This window comes from Somniosus microcephalus, chromosome 25 (genome assembly GCF_052327205.1).
Source record: "Somniosus microcephalus isolate GS21.2 chromosome 25, FLI_Smic_1.0, whole genome shotgun sequence".
Classification (NCBI taxonomy): domain Eukaryota; kingdom Metazoa; phylum Chordata; class Chondrichthyes; order Squaliformes; family Somniosidae; genus Somniosus; species Somniosus microcephalus.
Genome location: NC_141011.1, coordinates 30,393,593 through 30,414,278, shown reverse-complemented (window position 1 = coordinate 30,414,278; position 20,686 = coordinate 30,393,593). Strand labels below are relative to the sequence as shown.

At 44.3% G+C, this 20,686-nt stretch overlaps 1 protein-coding gene across 8 annotated transcripts in view; it reads left to right on the top strand.

The window, feature by feature from the left end:
• Positions 1-7,719: 7,719 nt before the first annotated feature.
• tmco4 (transmembrane and coiled-coil domains 4) overlaps positions 7,720-20,686 on the top strand; it is a 101,154-nt gene continuing 88,187 nt past the window's right edge. For 3 of the 8 annotated variants that reach the window (XR_015073524.1, XM_085967059.1, XM_085967060.1), the window contains exons 1-4: positions 7,765-7,847; positions 11,946-12,129; positions 16,192-16,366; positions 16,545-16,572. Coding sequence is in view for 7 of the 8 variants with exons in the window: in XM_085967059.1 (XP_085823185.1) it covers positions 11,999-12,129; positions 16,192-16,366; positions 16,545-16,572 (334 nt within the window). In the remaining variant the exon portion in view is untranslated. Of the gene's footprint in view, positions 7,848-7,983; positions 8,196-11,410; positions 11,544-11,945; positions 12,130-15,858; positions 15,938-16,191; positions 16,367-16,544; positions 16,573-20,686 lie in introns of those variants that run through there. The other 5 variants (XM_085967061.1, XM_085967056.1, XM_085967055.1 and 2 more) reach the window with 5 other exon arrangements.

Sequence of the window (20,686 nt, the reverse complement as noted above, 5' to 3'; positions counted from 1 at the left end):
CTCCTGATAACATCCCTGCTTGTGTCCTCCTGTGCAATGTGCAACCAGGCTGCGTTGATCTCCTGGGGAAGTCTCTACCGTCCATTGGAAAAGAAGAGAACCTCCTTGCGTGCTCTGACTCCCCCCACAAGCATATGGAAGGAGTCATGGGAGAGCCTGGGTGTAGCTGTGCACCTCTGTGCAGTGTTTGTCATTGTTTGCAGCACCTCAATGCTGCAGAACACTGACAACGCAACTGTCAAAATGAATGTGGACATGGCCCCTTTAAGGAAACCAGCTGATGACATGTCATCAGATGATATCATCAGACCCGCTTCCTTTTAATTGGCCAGGAACCTTGTAGGGCGGGCTTAACAAGCCCAATCAGGGCAAAATCACTTGGAGGAGGCGGGATGAAGACGGGTGCGGAGTTTGAGGCCGCTGTCTGCCCCGGCCGCACCGGACCTGCCACGGCTGGCAAAATTGAGGCCTCAGTAACTGTAACATCAGTTTGAAGCAGCTTCACTTCATACCAATGCTGCAGTTATTGCCCGACCTGGCACTGGAGCAATGAGATGAGACAGTGCGGTCCTAGGCACCCGATTTACATTCCACAAGTTTAATGTCGGGTCAAAGCTGAAACTACTTTGCACTGATGTAAATATTGCACCATCCGACTGGCCAAGAGCAAACCATGGCAGATCATCATGTTTGACAAATCTGATAGAGTTTTTTGAAGATGTAACTAGTAGGATGGATAAGGGGGAATCAGTGGATGTAGTGTATTTGGATTTTCAAAAAGCATTCGATAAGGTGCCACACAAGAGGTTTTTACACAAAATTAGGACTTATGGGATTGAGGGTAATATATTAGCATGGATTGAGAATTGGTTAATTGACAGAAAACAGTAAGAACAAACGGGACTTTTTCGGGTTGGCAGGCTGAAACTAGCGAGGTACCGCAAGGATCAGTGCTTGGGCCTCAGCTATTTACAATCTATATTAATGACTTAGATGAAGGGACTGAGTGTAATGTATCCAAGTTTGCTGATGATACAAGGTTAGGTGGGAAAGTAAGCTGTGAGGAGAACACAAAGAGGCTGCAGAGAGATATATAGACAGGTTGACTAAGTGGGCAAGAAAATGGCAAATGGAATATAATGTGGGGAAGTGTGAAGTTATCCACTTTGGTAGGAAAAACAAAAAAGCAGAATATATTTTGAATGGTGAGAGACTGGGGAATGTTTGCACTCAGAGGGACCTGGGTGTCCTTGTACATGAATCACAGAAAGTTAACATGCAGGTACAGTAAGCAATTACGAAAGCAAATGGTATGTTAGCTTTTGTTACAAAGGGATTAGAGTTTAAGAGTAAAGAAGTCTTACTACTATTATACAGGGCATTGGTGAGGCCGCTCCTGGAGTACTGTATACAGTTCTGGTCTCCTTACCTAAGGAAGGATATACTTGTCTTAGAGGGAGTGCAGTGAAGGTTCACTAGACTGGTTCCTGGGATGAGGGGATTGCCCTATGAGGAGAGATTGCGTAGACTGGGCCTATATTCCCTAGAATTTAGAAGAATGAGAGGTGATCTAATTGAAATATATAAAATTCTTGCAGGGCTTGATAGGGTAGATGCAGGGAGGATGTTTCCCCTGGCTGGGGAGTCTAAAACCAGGGGTCACAGGCTCAGAATAAGGGGTCGGCCATTTAGGACTGAGATGAGGAGAAATTTCTTCACTCAGAGGGTGGTGAATCTTTGGAATTCTCTACCCCAGAGGGCTATGGAGGCTCAGCCGTTGAATATATTCAAGACAGAGGTCAATACATTTTTGGGAACTAAGGGAATTAAGGGATATGGGGATAGTGTGGGAAGGTGGAGTTGAGGTAGAAGATCAGCCATGATCTTATTGAATGGAGGAGCAGACTCGAAGTGCCAAATGGCCTACTCCTGCTCCTATTTCTTATGTTCTATATTAAAAATCTTAACATTTGCATTCACTTCCTGTCAACTTTACAATGATAAATTCCCATGTCGACATTGCAGTGCCTAGTTAGATTCAGTAACTTTGAAAGCTGTTTTCAGTTTGTTTATGTGTGTTGTGTATGGTGGAGGTTCCTTTGCTACAGCTCAGCTACTGTGCGAGGGAGTCTACACCACGTGTTAGAAATGTAAGGGGTGACATTAATAATCCAAAACCATATACTAGATTGCGAACCCTGGACTGGAGACACTTAGTTAGGTTAACCTGCAACTGCAAAAAACATTCAGCTCCCCAAGACTGTTCCAACAAACCACAATTTTTGTGCATTTTAGTGTTTTTTTTAATGTTTTACCGTGTAATAACTTTTTTTTACATAGTACAAGAATATAAACCTTTTTGAAAAGTTCAAAAGAACAACATAAGCTAGAAATTACCGTTTACAGCAATAGTGCATGAATGTTCAATGTGTTCTCCATCCACTATTTTAACAGGTAGCCCATCTAACCCATTTGTTTTAACTTTACCTTGTAACATTGTACTGTAGTCTGTACAACTATGTTTATTTTCATATTTAAATTATATATGCAGCCCTTCCAGGAGAAATTACTTTTAGCTTGAAAGGCAGAATTATAGTAACCTGACATTCCAGTACAATACTGAGGGAATGCTGCACTGTCAGAGATGTTGTCTTTTAGATAATGTTAAACTAAGACCTCGCTTGCCTGTTCCATTTATGTTAAAGATCCCTTGGCAATATTCAAAGGGATTTTATCCGAGTGTCCTGGCCAACGTTGTTTACTCAACCGACACCATCCAGAATAAGTTAGCTGGAGATTCATCCGATTGCTGTTTGTGAACTCCTGCTGTGCGCAAAATGGTTACCCAATTTGCCTGCGTAGCAGTCGCTGCACTTCAAATTATTCATTGTACGTGAAGTGCTTTGGGATGTTTCTGGGAGATGTGATAAGGTGTTACATAAATTAAATCTTTCTTTCTTGATACTTACGGTTCTTTTACCATTTTCATCCACTTTTTACCCCCAAATTAACAGGCCGTCCAACATGTAAGGTTTCCTGAAATCATTGGGCTGGATTTTGCCAATGGGGAGCTTTTGGAGGCGGGACTCCTACTTGTCGGGTTTCAGTCCCGCCTCTATTGACTTCTGGCCACCCCACGCTATTTTCCCTTGATTGACCTTGTCAAGCCCGCCCAGCGGGTTTAGCAGGCCAATTAAGGGGAAGCTGGTTACAGAGAACGTCAGCGTATGACGTTTCATCTGTCAAAAAATTTTGACAGATGAATTGTCATCGTTTGACAGTTCTGTGAAGCTGTCAAACACTGACATTCTCTATTGTTTGATGAGTTCTTGTATTCAAGACTCATCAAACCTCTTTTGTGTGCAGAAATTAGATGGTTGTTGCATTGGAGAATGCAGCAGCCATCTGTCATCTCTGCCGGTGAGATGCGAGACTCTCCGCATCCCCAACTCTTGAAGCCTGCAGGAAAAAACAAAGGTAAGTAAACATTTTCTATCACTTTCCATTCACCTCACATATTTACCTCTCCACACTTGCACCCATTACTTACCTTCACAGCGCACTTTTGCACCCCTCCAACCCCCGCAGACCCACTGCTCGCCTCGGTGACCCTAGCGGGGTTCGCAGCCTTCGGGAAGCCCGCACTTGTGTGGGCAAAATGGGGATAATCTTCTTATCTGCCTGTTAACTACCTGTTAACAGGCAGTTAAGTGGCTGTAATCCCCTTCCCGCCTCCAGGAGACGGGACCCGGCGCAGGACGGCTACCCACCTTCTGGGAAGATGGCACGGAGGTGGGTTGGGGACGGGATGGGCACCCGCCCCCAGATTCTGCCATTTTCCCAGCAGTCCCGCCTCCAAACCCACCTCCCCAGGGCTGGCAGGATCGCGCCCTATGTGTTTTCTTCACCTCATGAGTTTTGCCTCTGTATGCCCTGTTTAACGGCAAAGGAACACAACACAGTCTGGTGTGATCTGTAGCATTTGTCTTTGTTTCCTCTTCAGCAAACCATCAAATTGCATGTCACACAAGTGATCATTAGAGCAGTGGTATTTTTACTTACATCGTTCTGCTACCTGTGCTACGGCCAGACCCCGAGTTCCATGATCCCCACAAGAATTCCCGATCTGTCCCTCAGTCACTCCTCCTCTTCCTCTAAAGGTCCCTATTTTCCCCATTTACTCCTCGATTTTCCCACCTCCTTTGTCTCCCCAAACTTCATATATCTCAGGTGTATCCCCCTCTCTGCTGCACCCAGGCGGCCCCCAAAGTTAACCTGAACTAACACAAATCTCTTGCTCTCAATATGGCAGGAATCATCAATCCATTTGGAAATTTTAAAAAATGGTCAATACAAACCCTTCACCCCAAATGAAACATTTTATTCAGGTTACAGTCCAATTCAAAGTTCTTTTTGCACGAATTTGTTTTTGAACTATCCAATAATCGGAATGAGACATTCGTGGCAATAGTAGCCTTGCAGGAGTTGTTGCTTTGCTTGTTGTTAAGTCCTTTGAAAATCATGAAGAATAGGGTGTTCAATTGATCATGCGCTATGCATTTTGACAGAACTTTGCCAACGTCAGTTCTTGTTCAAAAAATGGCTTGACTGTTAATATGATTTAACCCAACTTTGATGGTTTTCAGATGCTCCACTTCTGCATCTTTATGATCTACAGAAAATCCTTCAAAGTGTATCTGGATATAAAGTAGCGAAAGCACTTTCCTCTTGAGATGTAAAGGGCCTATAATACCCATGTCCTTTGTAGTTTCTAAAATACTGGCAAATACATCAAATAAAGGATCAAAAATCTAATTTATCTGGGAGAACATACCCGCAAACTCTCCCAGAAAATAATCCTGGTGCCTTCAACACTTGCATCTTCTTTCATGTTTCGTGCACTTAAGAGTGAAGTAATGATTGGTTTACTTACAGCTTAAATTACAAGCCCAAACGCCACTGCACTTTCAATCTAATTACTTGTTTTCACATCAGGGTGAAGTTGTCAGCTCTTTTTGGGCTGTCTTAGCTGTTTGCTAGTTTTTTTAAGTTGACACGGATGAAGCACTACGGCTGGGCAGGGAAGGGATGAGATTGTGGGCAGGTCAAACATTGCATGGTAGGGGATCAAAGGTACATGGGAATGGACATGAGCACCCCGTAACAAATTCCACTTTAACCACTGAACCAATTCACGGTGAGCAATGTTGTGGGAGATCTGTTAATAATTTTAAAAACTTGGTTTTCAGCCATGTCTTTTTTCTTATCTATTAGGACAAATTAACTTGTTATCTTACTCCAGTAGCCTTAAACAGGGTAACACCCTTGTATCTTTTCTTTGAACCCTTTGGAACGCCTTTATGCAAGCACCATGGGTTAGGCAGGGATGATTCAGCCTGGATTCCCCCTCTTGATCACTATGCAGTGACTCACACTGGAAAGTGCATTCGTGTAAGGACGTGTGGTGAAGGTGGGATCCGAGGTAAGTGATGCTCCCCACAGTCAAATATCCCGCTCACCATAATTGTCCAGACGTAGCCATGACCAATATGCTGAGGTACGGTAGTGTGGACAGTGCTCGTGGAGCCCGTACGCCAACAGGAGTCAGCACCTTCGGAAGAGGAGAGTGAATTGGAGGAAAGGAGCAATAAAAAACTCGCCATAAATAATAAAAGGGTAGTCAAAGGAAGAGTGGGGCCGATTAGGAACCAGAAATGTGGAGGCAGTGGGCAAGGCTGAGGTTCTAAATGAGTACTTTGCATCTGTCTTCACTAGAGAAGAGTATGCTGCCAATATATTGGCAATAATAAAGGAGGAGGCAGTAGCGATATTGGATAGGGTAAAAATAGAGAAAGAGGAGGTACTTAACAAGTTGGTAGTCCTCAAAGTAGAAAGGTCACCTGGTCCAGATGGGATCTATCCTAGGTTACTGAGGGAAGTAAGAGTGGAAATTGCGGAGGCTCTGGCCACAATCTTCCAATCCTCCTTGATATGGGGGTGGTGCCAGAGGATTGGAGGATTGCAGATGTTACACCTCTGTTTAAAAAAGGGGAGAGGGATAAACCCAACAACTACAGCCCAGTCAGTGGTAGGGAAACTATTAGAGACAATAATCCAGAACAAAATTAATTGGCATCTGGAAAAGTATGGGCTAATAAATGAAAGTCAGCACAGATTATTTGTTAAACCGTGCTGGTTTTAATTTATTAGCCCATACTTGATCGAGTTCTTTGATGAAGTAACGGAGAGGGTTGATGAGGGTAGTGCAGTTGATGTTGTGCATATGGATTTTCAAAAGATGGTTGACAAAGTATCATACAATAGACTTGTTAGAAAAATTAAAGCCCATGGGATTAAAGGGACAGTAACAGCATGGATACAAAATTGGGACAGAAAGCAGAGAGTAGGAGTAAACAGTTGTAGGTATTAGGACCAGGGGTGGGTATTAGGACCACTCCTCTTTTTGATATACATTAATGACCTGGACTTGGGTACACACAGGGCATAATTTCAAAGTTTGCAGATGATATGAAACTCAGATATGTAGTAAATAATGAGGAGGATAGTAACCGACTTCAGGAGGACATAGACAGACTGGTGAAATGGGCAGATGCATGGCAGATGAAATATAATGCAGAAAAGTGAGAAGAGATACATTTTGGTAGGAAGAATGAGGAGAGGCAATATGAACTAAATGGTATAATTTTAAAGGAGTGCAGGAATAAAGAGACCAGGGGGTGTATGTACACAAATCTTTGAAGGTGGCAGAACAAGTTGAGAAGGCTGTTAAAAAAAGCATATGGGATCCTTGGATTTATTAATAGAGTACAAAATCAAGGAAGTTATGCTAAACCTTTATAAAACACTGGTTAGGCCTCAGCTGGAGTACTGCGTTCAATTCTGGGCACCACAGTTTAGGAAGGATGTCAAGGCCTTAGAGAGGGTGCAGAAGAGATTTACTAGAATGGTGCCAGGGCTGAGGGACTTCAGTTATGTGGAGAGACTGGACAAGCTGGGGTTGTTCTCCTTAGAGCAGAGAAGGTTAACAGGAGATTTGATAGAGGTGTTCAAAATCATGAAGGGTTTTGATAGAGTGAACAAGGCAAAACTGTTACCAGTGGCAGAAGGGCCGGTAACAAGAGGACACAGAATTAAGGTGTTTGGCAAAAGAACCAGAGCCGACGTGAGGAAACATTTTTTTACACAGCGAGTTGTTGTGATCTGGAACACGCTGCCTGATAGGGTGGTGGTGGAAGCAGATTCAATAGTAACATTCAAAAGAGAATTGTTTAAATACTTGAAAGGAAAAAAAATGACAGGGCTATGGGGAAAGAGCAGGGGAGTGTGACTAATTGGATAGCTCTTTCAAAGAGCCGGCACGATGGGCTGAATGGCCGCCTTAGAGTCATAACGGCGCAGAATAGTGCCTTCTGCGCTGTATCATTCTAAGATTTGCTTTGCAAAAGGATCAGAATTATTTTTATTGTTAAATAACTGAGTCTAATGAATTAAACCTGCCGTAGCTTTTTGTATTTAATTTAATTAGAGTTAACAAGCTGGCAAGTGTCCTTATGTGGCCCAGTGTCAAATTTTGTTTGATAATCGCTCCTGTGCAGCGCCTTGGGACGTTTTACTACGTTAAAGGCGCTATATAAATACAAGTTGTTGTTGTTGTAATGAATATATTCGCTGCGTTGTACAATCTCACACTTCTCCAGGCGGGAGGCAGGCTCCGTACGTGCGCGCTCCACCCGCCGGGTACGTGCATGCGTGCGCGCTCCCGCACCGTAAGCGCGCGGCGGGAAGCTGGAAGTCGATCCCAGGCCACGCAGCCGGGTTTTCTGCAGGTAATCGGCGCCGCCTCGCCCACTTGGCCTCCTGCGGCGTTTTCCACCTCAGCCTGGGGCAGCGGCCTGTCTCCGCTCCCAGTTCGCGGCACTCTCGGCCATTTGTCGGGGGCCCCGGGCGGTGGTGTAAAGCTGTGCCCCGCGCCGAAGAGGCTCCTCTACCCTCCACCCCCGAAACCGCCCTTGTACCTGATGCTGGGGCAGGAACCCCGGGGCAAAATTGGCATTGACTGACTGCTGCTGGCTGGGGCAAACACCCACAACAGTCGCCGTCCCTTCACACAGATACATAGTCAGTAATAGCTGCCTTTACCGGGAAAATACTCGAGTAACGCCCACCTGTCGCAGGTAAACACACAAGAGTAATGCCGGCTTTCACCTCAGTAAATACTCCACCTGGAACAGCTTACACCACCGCCCTCAGCTAGGTAAATATAGAATCATAGAATGGTTACAGCACAGAAGGAGGCCATTCGGCCCGTCGAGCCCGTGCCAACTCTCTGCAAGAGCACTTCAGCTAGTCCCACAACCCTCCTCCGCCCTTTCCGCGTAGCCCTGCACATTTTTTTTCCCTTCAGGTACTTCTCCAATTCCCTTTTGAAAGCCACGATTGAATCTGCCTCCATCACCCTTTCTGGCAGTGCATTCCAGATCATAACCACTTGCTGCGTAAAAAAAGTTTTTCATAGAATCATAGAAAGTTACAGCACGGGAGGAGGCCACTTCCGCCCATCGTGTCCGTGCCGGCCAACAAAGAGCTATCCAGCCGAATCCCACGTCCCAGCTCTTGGTCCGTAGCCCTGCAGGTTACAGCATCCCAAGTGCACGTCCAAGTACTTGTTAAATGTGGTTAGGGTTTCTGCCTCTACCACCCTTTCAGGCAGCCCTCTGGGTGATGAAATTTCCTCTCAAATCCCCTCTAAACCTTCCACCAATTACTTAAATCTGTGCCCCCTGGCTTTTGACCCCTCTGCTAAGGGAAATAGGTCCTTTCTATCCACTTTATCTATGCCCCTCATAATTTTATACACTTCAATAAGGTCTCCCATCAGCCTCCTCTGTTCCAAGGAAAACAAACCCAGCCAATCCAGTCTTTCCTCATGTCAATCCAGTTTTTCTTCATGTCGCCTTTGGTTCTTCTGTCAATCACCTTAAATCTGTGTCCTCTGGTTCTCGACCCTTCCGCCAATGCGAACAGTTTCTATCTACTCTGTCTAGACTCTTCATGATTTTGAACACCTCTATCAAATCTCCTCTCGCCTGTCTCTGCTCTAAGGAGAACAACCCCAGCTTCTCTAGACTATCCATGTAACTGAAGTCCCTCATCCCTGGAATCATTCTGGTAAATCTTTTCTGCACCCTCTCTAAGGTCTTCACATCCTTCCTAAAGTGCGGTGCTCAGAATTGGACACAATACTTGAGGCCGAACCAGTGTTTTATAAAGGTTCATCATAACTTCCTTGCTTTTGTACTCTATGCCTCTATTTATGAAGCCCAGGATCCTGTATGCTTTTTTAACCACTGCCCTGCCACCTTCAATGATTTGTGCACATACACCCCCAGGTGTCTCTGTTCATGTTCTTGAGTAAAACCTGCCCCCTCAGCTAGGTAAATATCCTGTGTAAAACCTGTCCCCTCAGCCAGAATAATAGCTGCTCTTGGCTAGGTAAATATCCAGAGTAAAACCTGCCCCTCAGGCAGAATAATAGCTGCAATCACCTAGGTAAATATCCCGAGTAAAACCCATCATCTTGCTAAATACACAAAGCAATAATACTCCCTGGGTAAATAGCAGGAGTACTACCCTCTGCAGGGCAAATACCTAACTAATGCCATTTCCTGCTGAGCTGGTGACCATTGGATCCAAATCTGATTGGGAAAATCACTTTGTTTATACAAATAGGTTCCAGGTCCAATGGCAGGAGAAGTCTTGGACTTCACTGCTCCGTCCTCCATTGCAACCTCTTGCAGCATCCAGTGTGGAGCACATGACCAAATATGCAGCATATGTTTTTGATGACACCAAAATTTGCTGTGAAACTAACGTGTGCAATGAATCTTCCTTTTTTGATCCAACTCAAGTGATGACAGCGCAAAAGCAAAGGAAGCTGACAGTTTAGCTTTGAAGCTATCAGCTTGAAAGCACTATTTTAGCAAAGAAGAAACATTGGGGGAAACGAGATCCCATGTTGTTTTGCCAGAGACAGACCATGATAAAAGTGAGCTTTACAGAGCATTCAATTGGCTTTCCTCTTGAGTGCTGTGTTACAGTCCCTGGGGTAATAATCACCTTGTATGGAGCACTGGCTTGGCTCCAACTGGAGTACTGTGCACTGTCCCTGAGATAATGACTTGGGCAGCAAGGCAAGCTTTAGAGTAGTCCAAGTCTGGAGCCGACAAACACATGGACAAGTACTGAGGGAGTGCTGCACTGTTGGAGGCGCCGTCTTTTGAATGAGACGTTAAACCGAGGCCCTGTCTGCCCTCTTAGGTGGATGTAAAAGATCCCATGGCACTATTGGAAGGAGATCAGGAGAATTCTCCTGGTATCCTGCCCAATATTTATCCCTCAACCAACATGGTCATCATCGCATTGCTGTTTGTGAGACCTTGCTGTGTGCTAATTGGCTACAGGAAACTCTCGTTTAAACGGCACCTAAATATCCGGAATTCTCTATTAACCGGCAAAATTCATACTCCAAAAACAACACCTCAATAACCGGAAATCTTGCCGAGTCCGAGTCTCCCGCGGTGGCCGAGTTAGTCAGTGGGGGTAGTTCTCCAAACTGCCACTACTCGGCTTCTTGGCACTGTCAGAAATCCAATTACTGTATACTGCACATTTCTTGATTTTTTAATTTTTGTTTGTTAAAAATAGCCTCGGTAGATAACCCTCTCCGTCATCCGGAATTTTTAATCAACCGGCACCATCCCGGTCCCGTCGGTGCCGGATACCAAAGAGTTTCCTGTACTGTGTTTCCTACATTACAGCAGTGACTACACACTTCAGCTTTAGTACCTAGGCAGGTGGTGGCTGATGGACAAGGACCAGTCAATCTTGTATGAGATCAGTGTGAAATAGTCCATCACGTGAAATGCATGTGGTCTCTTGAACTGGGAGTGGGGGGTTGGTCACAGTCCAGATGGAGGCCCTATGAATTTTGGATCTTAAACTGTTTAAACTGAACGCACTTTAACAACTGTTGTGGGAGACTTGTCTTCAGAAGCCTTCTCGCCATCCTGAAGCTCATTTGAGTTAGTGTATCAAGCAAATAATCCCCCTCCTCTGTGTCGGGAGCCTTTCTGTGTTATTAGCAATTAGTCGGTTGCCAATTGATTGTGCACAGCAGTTACATATCGAAATGTAGCAAACTCGGATTTCTTAAGTCACAGCAGTTAATGAAAACAAACTAGTCCTGCTCGGGTTTGGGTGCCAGGTCGATGCAGTTCTCGCTGAGTTGTGGAGCAGCTTTTTGTACAGTTGGATCATATTTCATACTTCGCTGTCGGGCGTGTGTGAATCTGAAGGTCACCACCTACACACAAGGTTAATGCGCAACACTGCGTGCTGAATTTTTCACGGCCTCAAGTATGCGGGACATTGTAAGAAGTTCCTCTGCAGTTTAGTATGCATGTTGTCTAAACTGTGTGGAAAAATTTCAAGATGGAACAATACATACTGGATCTGATTAGAAGGTAGTGGTCTGTTTGAGGAGTGTCGGTGACATTTTAAGCTACAAGAACGAAGTTTGCGTCATTACTGAGTTTATTACTGTTATCTGAACCCTAAAATTCGATTTGAAATCACTCTGGGTGTTTGATATTTTCTGTAGTATATAGTGTGAATTTCATGGGTTCCTTTTTATTCTGTTTAAGGTCAGTTTATTATTGACAGCAGCTATCAGCACGATGCTGTGTTGTGCATTGCGGATGTGCTCTATTAGCTACACAGAACAATTAACGAGTGTGATTTATTGTAGCCAGCTTATTGCAGAATAATCATCAGGAAATGCTTCACACTGCTTCTGCTGTTCTTGCTTTGTCCCTTTATTTTTGTTAGTTAATGTAATTAAAAAACATATTTTTCTCTAACACCAGCTGAAAATGACCGTGCCACTGACCAGGACGGAGCAGCTCGAAGCCCTGTGAAGATGAGCCGTTCAGGTGAAGGGAAAGAGCCCCTGGAGTTGGTTGGCCGACTGCTGAGTGAACCAGGAAGGTTTGCGTATGGCGGCCTGTGCGGTGTTACACTATCATTGCTGTTTCCTGGAGGGGAGCACAGGTTAGTACTCTGGTGTAAGACGCTAACACTCAGCAGATTAATACCGAATGTCTCATTTCAGCATCCACCGTACACACGTTTCCAGCAGGGATCACTGAATAGCAATCAGACGAGGGGACCCTGGCTGATTTTATATCTCTCTCCCTCCCTAACCCTGGGCCACTGAGGTCACTTGTTGTAGCTCCACGGCTGTCCTAGCTGAGGTCAGGTAACTCAGTACACACCAGGGATGGAACTCGAGAGTAGTCCATATGGGGCAGTAGCAGATACTGAGCACTTGGGGTCAGTTTCTAATGGATTTGCATTTTGTATCATGTCTGCTAGTAAGTATCAACAACAACAACTTATATTTATATAGTGCCTTTAACGTAATCAAACGTTCCAAGGCGCTTCACAGGAGAGTTTAAAAAAAAAAAAAATTTGACACCGAGCCATACAGGGAAATGTTAAGGGAGATGATTGGTCAAAGAGGTAGGCTTTAAGGAGGAAAGAGAAGTGGAGAGATTTAGGGAAGGAATTCCAGAGCTTGGGACCCAGGCAGCTGAAGACACGGCCACCAATGGTGGAGCGATTACAATCGGGGATGTTCTAAAGGCCAGAATAGGCGGAGTGCAGAAATCTCGGGGGGATTATAGGGCTGGAGAAGTTCTGAGCAAGCTGATCCACAAACATGGGTGTGTGCGTGTACAGGCATGGGTATATTCATATATACTGAATGTCAGCTTTTCAACCCAGGTGTTAGTGTTTCACAAGAAAAAGTAGCTTCCTTCACTGGCATTGGAGGTTATCAGTATTAACCAAGCAGATCGTAAAGACTGCTTGGTTTATACTGATTTTGAGGGGCTGACAATAGAACTTAGGAAAAATGGGCAACAATATTGGCAAACAATGATGTAGAAGAGCAATGGGAAACATTTAAAACGGTGTTCAACAGAGTGCAGGAAAAATATATTCCGCTAAAAGGAAAGAACAAACTAAACAATAATGAGACTCCATGGATGAATAAAGCCATAAGGGAACAATTGAGGGTAAGGAAAGAGGCATACATTAAGTACATAGACAGCAGGGGAGTGCATGATAAGAGAGAATACGAAAAGATTAGGAGAGAAGTCAAAAAAATAATTAGGTAGGCAAAGAGGAACTATGAAATTAAGTTATCAAGGAACATAAAACAAAATAGTGAAATATTTTATAGGCTCATCAATAAAAAAAGGAAGGTTGGGATGGGAATAGGGCCATTAAGGGATAGTCAGGATAATACCACAGGTAACGATAGAGAGATGGCAGAAATATTAAATAATAATTTTGCTTCTGTATTTACCAGGGAGATAGAACAGGTGGACATGACATTGGATGATGAGATTAATAACGAGATAAGTGCATTTAAAATAAAAAAGGGGATATATTAAATAAATTAATCAGACTCAAAGTGGATAAAATCGTTGGTCCGGATTGATTGAATCCACGCATTTTAAAAGAACCTAGGGAAGAGATAGCAGAGGCATTACTACGCATATTTAATAAATTGTTAGAAACAGGTATAGTACCAGAGGACTGGTGGATAGCTAACGTAATACCCATAATTAAGAAGGGGGATAGAACATGTCCAGGGAATTATAGACCAGTCAGTTTCTACCTACCGGTGGTAGGAAAAATAATGGAATCCTGACTGAAGGAGAAAATAGAAGAACATCTAGAAAGCAAAAATAAAATAATGAATAGTCAACATGGATTTCAAAAGGGAAAGTCTTGCTTGACCAACCTTGTTGAATTTTTTGAAGAGCTAACAGAGAGAGGAGACAATGGTAATGTAGTAGATGTAATTTATCTAGATTTTCAAAAGGCCTTCGGTAAGTACCCCATAATAGACTGATGAATAAGGTCAGAGAATGTGGAGTCGGGATAAGTAGCAGAATGGATTGCTGGCTGGCTTCAGGACAGAAAGCAGAGAGATGGGGTAAAGGGTAGCTATTCACAGTGGCAGAAGGTGGGTAGTGGTGTTCCACAAGGATCAGTGCTGGGACCACTGTTCACAATTTTCATTAACGATTTAGACTTGGGAATCAAAAACACAATTTGTAAATTTGTGGATGACACCAAATTGGGCGGGATAGTCAGTACTGAGGGGGACTGCAACAAGTTACAGGAGGACATTAATAAACTTGCAGAATGGGCATATAATTGGCAAATGAAGTTCAACACAGATAAATGAGGTATTACATTTTGGTTGGAAGAATAGGGAGGTCACTTATTACTTGAAGGGTGTGAGTCTAGGTGGGGTAGAGGAACAAAGGGATCGAGGAGTACAAATACACAAATCATTAAAAGTTGCGACACAGGTTGGCAAGGCCATAAAAAAAGCAAACCAAGCACTAGGGTTTATTTCTAGAGGGATAGAATTGAAAAGTCGGGAAGTTGTGCTAAACCTGTATCGAACCTTGGTTAGACCACGCTTGGAGTACTGCGTACAGTTCTGGTCGCCATATTATAAAAAGGATACAGAGGCACTGGAGAGGGTGCAGAGAAGGTTTACAAGGATGATACCAGAAATGCGAGGGTATACATATCAGGAAAGGGTGAACAGGCTGGGTCTCTTTTCTCTTGAAAAAAAGAAGGCTGAGGGGTGACCTAATAGAGGTCTTTAAAATTATGAAAAATTTTGATAGAGTGGATACAGAGAGAATGTTTCCACTTGTGGGGAAGAGCATAACTAGAGGCCATCAATATAAGATAGTCACCAAGAAATCCAATAGGGAATTCAGAAGAAACTTCTTTACCCAAAGAGTGGTGAGAATGTGGAACATTCTACCACAGGGAGTGGTTGAGGCGAATAGTATCGATGCATTTAAGGGGAGGCTGGACAAACCTATGAGGGAGAAGGGAATAGAGGGTTATGCTGATAGATTTAGATGAGGAAAGATGGGAGGAGGCTCGAGTGGAGCATAAACGCTGGCATGGACTGGTTGGGCCGAAGGGCCTGTTTCTGTGCCGTATATCCGTTGTAATCCTATGTAGACTGGAGTTTAGAACGTAAGACTAGAGTTAGAGCCAGATAAATTGAATGGTGGACTGGAACTAATTCGATGTTACTTTCTCCCATTGTTTGTTATCTAAATTTGAGGCAGGGAGAATTAAACTGAGCTGTAGGTTATGGGTGTGTTTATTTAGAGTTTGTCCCCAAAGTTCCCCCAAGTTTTATATATAAAAATGCAGCTTCTAAAAACTATCTTCAAAAGGTACTTTCGGGAGTATGTCCTGCTGTTGCCTTATGTGAAGTTTATTTTCTTTGATGCTGGTTGCAGCTGCTTTTTTGAGATAAGGTGGATGTTTCCTGGTGTGACTGTATTAACTGGCTTTATTTGATCATTTCATGTCACTAAACTTGTGGAATTGCCATGGTTTGGAAATAAATGGGGAGTGGGATTTGTCTTTCATTAGAAAATACTGAGATTTGCTTTCATTATTACAATTGGTTCCAAAGTGCCATTAAATGCAGCTAACCAGTTGTCAAATTATGAAATGTTTGCAAGTATGTCCCCACAGAAAATAATTCTCATACCTTCAGCAGTCACACCCGCTTCAGTAATTTCTAAATCACCACTGCTGCTAACTGTGCTTTATGTACTGTAATAAAAGTGATGCAGTGTTGGGTACACCTGCAATTTAGGTTATGGCAAGCCCATGTCCCACAGAACTTTCAGTCTAACCCCTTGTTTTCACATACCATAGGTCTACATTCAGAACTGTTTCTGGGGCTGTGTCAGTTTTTATGAAGCTGTTGGTTAGCCTTTAATGGTTTTCCAGGTTGGTATGTATGCATGAGTGTGTGAGGTGCATACATGAATGTGGATGCGCACAATCATTTCACACCGATGAGTCAATGTACATGTGTATACATGCATGTGCGTTTGTGTGACTGCACATGTGCATGTACAGAGGTGTGTCAGTGTACATGCATGCTTGTGTATTATGGGTGCGCATATATATACATGCATGTACTGGACAGTTTTACATGTGGGTTGTTAAAGCAAGGTCACGAAATACATTTATTTGCTTTTGTAGGCTGTTCAGGATGGAATTTATTGAAGGGCTTGTACCATGGTTGCAGCTTTCAGAGTCTGTCTTGCCCGTCATGGAGGCCTTTGCCAATGGAATGGGAGGGGAAGGAGCAGACACATTTGCAGACCTGCTGCTAAAAGAACCGGCTTTGAAGGACAGTCCAATCCTGATCACTCAGGTACATGTTCTGTACGGCTTCCTGGTGTGCTGCTGTGTCTGCTGTCCCTGATTGTAGTTTTGATTGTTTTCTTGCTGTTCCGTTGATGAATGCTGCATATGTTTCTATGACGATTTCTCTGAAATTTTTGCTTTTATATTGGAAGAAACTCAATCCAGTTTTTGTTCTTCTGTTTCAGGATCTTGTTTCCTTTTCACTAAAAGACGGTGAGTTCTGGATTCTGTAACTGTAAAAGCAGACGATGCTGGAAACACCCAGCAGATAAATGTAGTGTTGTAACGTCCCTTCCCTTCAACCAATCAGATCACTGAACCAGAGACCATACTCACTTCAGTCTAGCTATTCAAGCAATGAGATCCCAGAATCAGGAAGCAGTCAGATCCTAGCACCATCTCTGCAGTGTCATTTCTGATTTCTTCCATCACAAAAATGACCCGCCACATTATATCCACATTTCTCTATCGTACAGCTGCCATGATGGTTCATCACCCACCGCATTATATACCCTTAATAATACATCTCACGTAATCAACGCACAAGAATTCAGTAAATTCACAATTATGCCCATAAACTTCCTTATCCTAAATGTCAATCACTCCATCTCTCTTCTACCATGCAAAAATCACCAGTCTCATCTTGGGTATGCCTTTCCCTAGTAATAGCACCAAATGCACCCACACCCCGTACTCCAGGACCTGGACCAACTATCCAAATATCCTACAGCCGAGTGTCATGACCATATACAGCAGCCATGGGATATACATTTGTTGACAATTCCATTGCTCTACAGCAGTGATGTCCAGGAGGCAGCCCATGCGCTTCTTTGATCAGGCCTGCGAAACTCCTTTGAAGCGCCTTGGGATGTTTTAGCTTGTGTGGAAAGCCAACTTCAGCACCTTGAAGCCATTTAAAGTTCTTGGGCCTGGAAATGGCTGCTCTCTGATTGTGGAGCACTTCCTCCCACTCCCTGCATCAGGCCGCTCCCCCTGCCAGGCCATTCCCTCCTGCTCCCCCCCCCCCCCCCCCCCCCGCCAGGCCGCTCCTCGTGCTATGACATTCCCTCCCTTTCCCTGTGCTGCTACAGTATTTGTTTGGTGCATATCATCACCTAGAGTGCAGGATTCAATGGTGTCAAAATGATCACCAATCATCTTTGCAATATTCTGAAGCTCCTTACTTGGCCTCTGCAGTAACAGTAATTTTGACAATGGCGAATTTGCCCCAGAAGCTCCGATTTCAATCCGGGTCAGTGAAGGTTGCGGATCTGCAGGGGGAGGAGGGGATTTATTAAGACCAACAAATCTGACCGTGGGGCATTAAAGATTGCAAATGATTTGCTTATTGTGGAATCATAAAATGCTTAGTATTCAGAGAATTATGTGAAGTTGAGTTTTTATTTGTGTCTGAAATATTGGATTTCTTTGTGCACAGTGTTTTTGGATTGTTGTATTGCCATACTGCAAAACATTCTGAACTAGGTCATTATTATTCATAGAAGAGCTTCATATCCCTGGCTTTACATGAACAGTGCAGCTGCTGTGTGCCTAGCCTTGGATGTTTTCCTGATGCAGAAAATCCCCAAAGTACTGATACAGCTTGTAAATCACCAGCCTGATTACAGAGAAGCATCAAAGCTGTTGTTTTGATAAACTGCTTGAGGAAGTAACTAACCTGGGAGGGGTTGAACAAAGTTCAGGATTCCGATAAATTGAGTTTTACACAGACCGTTTACGGACTCTCTCCTATCACCAAACTTGACCCAGTTCCTGATTTTTAAATGAGCCACTTCCTTCACCATTGCCATGCTAACCTGACAGCGAACAGGAAATAACATTACAGGAGAAAGAAAAATTGCAAATTGGTAAACGTAAAAACCAAAAAATAATGGCAAGGCACAGAACGTCTGTTAGCACTCGAAAAGAAAAGTTTAAAGTTTGGGGCTTTGATTAAGGGTCACGTGAAATGTTCGCCTGTGTTTTCTCTCTCAGATGCTGACCTACCTACTGTGTAATTCCATAATTTTCTCTCTTTATTTTGGAAAGAATATTTTTTTTAACCACCTTCAGTGTTCTCCGTTCCTCTCCTGAAGGCATTGACTCCTTGTTTGCAGTACAGTTCTAAAGGTGCTAGCTGTCTTTTCCAGTACCTCACCTACATAGCCATCTTTTATGTATGAGCATATGTAGTGGGAGGGAAAACATCACCGCTGTCTTTTCCTTACCTAATCTCCATTCCCATGCAGTCTCCAGCAATGTCATTGGAAAGTGATCCAAGTAAGATTTGCGTTTCTGCAGCACTATTCGAAGATCATCAGGGGAATTCTCCCGGTGTCCTGGCCAGGATTTAACCCGCAGCTAACATCCCTAAAACAGATTGGGGGAAAAATGCAGTGGGTAGCGCCTTAAGAGGACGCTAAGTGGGGCGCAAACCAACTAGCGCCCTGGCACGGCACTGCCCACGCCTCCCGCAAAATTCAGCAGGAGGTTAGTGGTGGTGTTAACCGGTAGCGCGCTGCGCCACTGGCGATGACGTCGTTGGTGTGCGCAGCGCCCCACTCATGCCCCGGCCACGATCTTCGGGAGCGCCCCCTGATTTACCGCCGGACGCTATGTCCGATGGGGTCAGGGGGGGCGTAATTTAAAGGCGAGGTGCGGGGCGGCCATTTTTGTTGCTGGCCGCCTGCCAGCACCTGCCTGCGCTCCCGTCCCAGACCTCCTGAACCCCCCCACCCCCACGGAGTGCCGGCTGCGCTCCAAAGAGCCCGGCACTTCTCTTGGGTGCCGGGCTCTTTTGCCTGCACTCCCGATCCCCGGGGGCCCAGCTGGGCCCCAGGTCGCGCTGCACAAGGCCCCTCCCCTTTAAGAAGGGGAGGAAGGTCTGCAATACCCGCTGCGGCACGTAGCGCCATGATATTCACTCGCAGCGCCCCAAGAAGGAGGTGGGGCGCTTCCAGTAGTGCCCTGCTTCCCTCTTGGGGCGCAACCACTCAATTTCCAGCGCGGGGGCGCTAATTTTTCCGGGGCGCTACTTTTAGCGCCGCAGCGAAGTTAGCGCCTCAATTGGGGCGCTACTCAATTTTTAGCCCATTATCTGGTCATTATCTCATTGCTGTTTGCGGAACCTTGCTGTGCGCAATGAGTGCCGTGTTTCCTACATTACAACAGTGATTACGCTTCAAAAGTACTTAATTGGCTGTAAAGCGCTTTGGGACGTCCTGAGGGCGTGAAAGGTGCTATATAAATGCAAGTCTTTTCTTTCTTTAAAATATTTAATACCTTTGAGCTTGCATTTATATAGCACTTTATTACATTTCTCCAAAATGCCTGAAGGGGCTTCAAATTACATAGGAATGCAGTGACTGTGTCATGTAGGCAGGTGTGGCAGCCATTGTGTACATAGCAATGATATGAATGACCAATTAATCTACTTTCTGTTGGTGTTGAGGGAGAAATGTTGGCCAGGACACTGAAAGAACTCCCTGCTTTTCTTTGAATATTTCCATGAGATTTTTAATCTAAATCTGAAGCATTGGAAGGACGTCACCTCTTGACAATGCAGCGTCCCATCAGTACTGCTTTGGAGTGTCTGCCTAGATTAAGTACTTGAGCGGGGCTTGAACCCAGAACCTTCTGACAGAGGTGAGGGTGCCACCACTGACCTAATCTGATCAGCAGGAACCCTGGCCAAATTTTCACTTTTGGTAGCTCGGGGCACTAAGGCCCGTTGCCGTCCCCGACCACCACGCTTGCTAAGACCAGCCAATTGAGTGAAAACCAGGGGTAAAACCTGTGACCTTTCTGTTCTGTATGGCATTAGTTCCATGTTGGGTAAGGCAAATACCAACAAAAAGTGGATCCCTCTGAAATTCTATTGTATGATAGTTTCAGATGCGCAGGGATCAAAGCTAACCTATTTGGAAACTTGAGGCTGGCACTGTAGTTGAATGCCTGTCATAGCTGCCCAAATTAATAGTGAGCTGACACTGAAATTATTAAAAACAATACACTGAAAGTACATAGCAGGTCAGTCAACATTTGAGGAAAAAATAAAACCGATTAACATTTCAGATGGAAACCTTTGTCAAAATTGCGTTGACACAGATGGCTGTTGAATTTTTTTCTCGGTGAAATAAATGGCAGGGTTGAAGTTCAGCAGTTCTTTGGGTTATAGCCCCACAAACACAATTCCCAGCTCTAATTCTCTTTCATGAGCTTTGAGTGCCCAAACTAGAAGCTGGTGAAGCTTAAAGTCATGTTGAGTAATTACATTTCTGATTTGTATTTGGACGGAACAATTTAAAAACCTCATAAAACCTGCAAC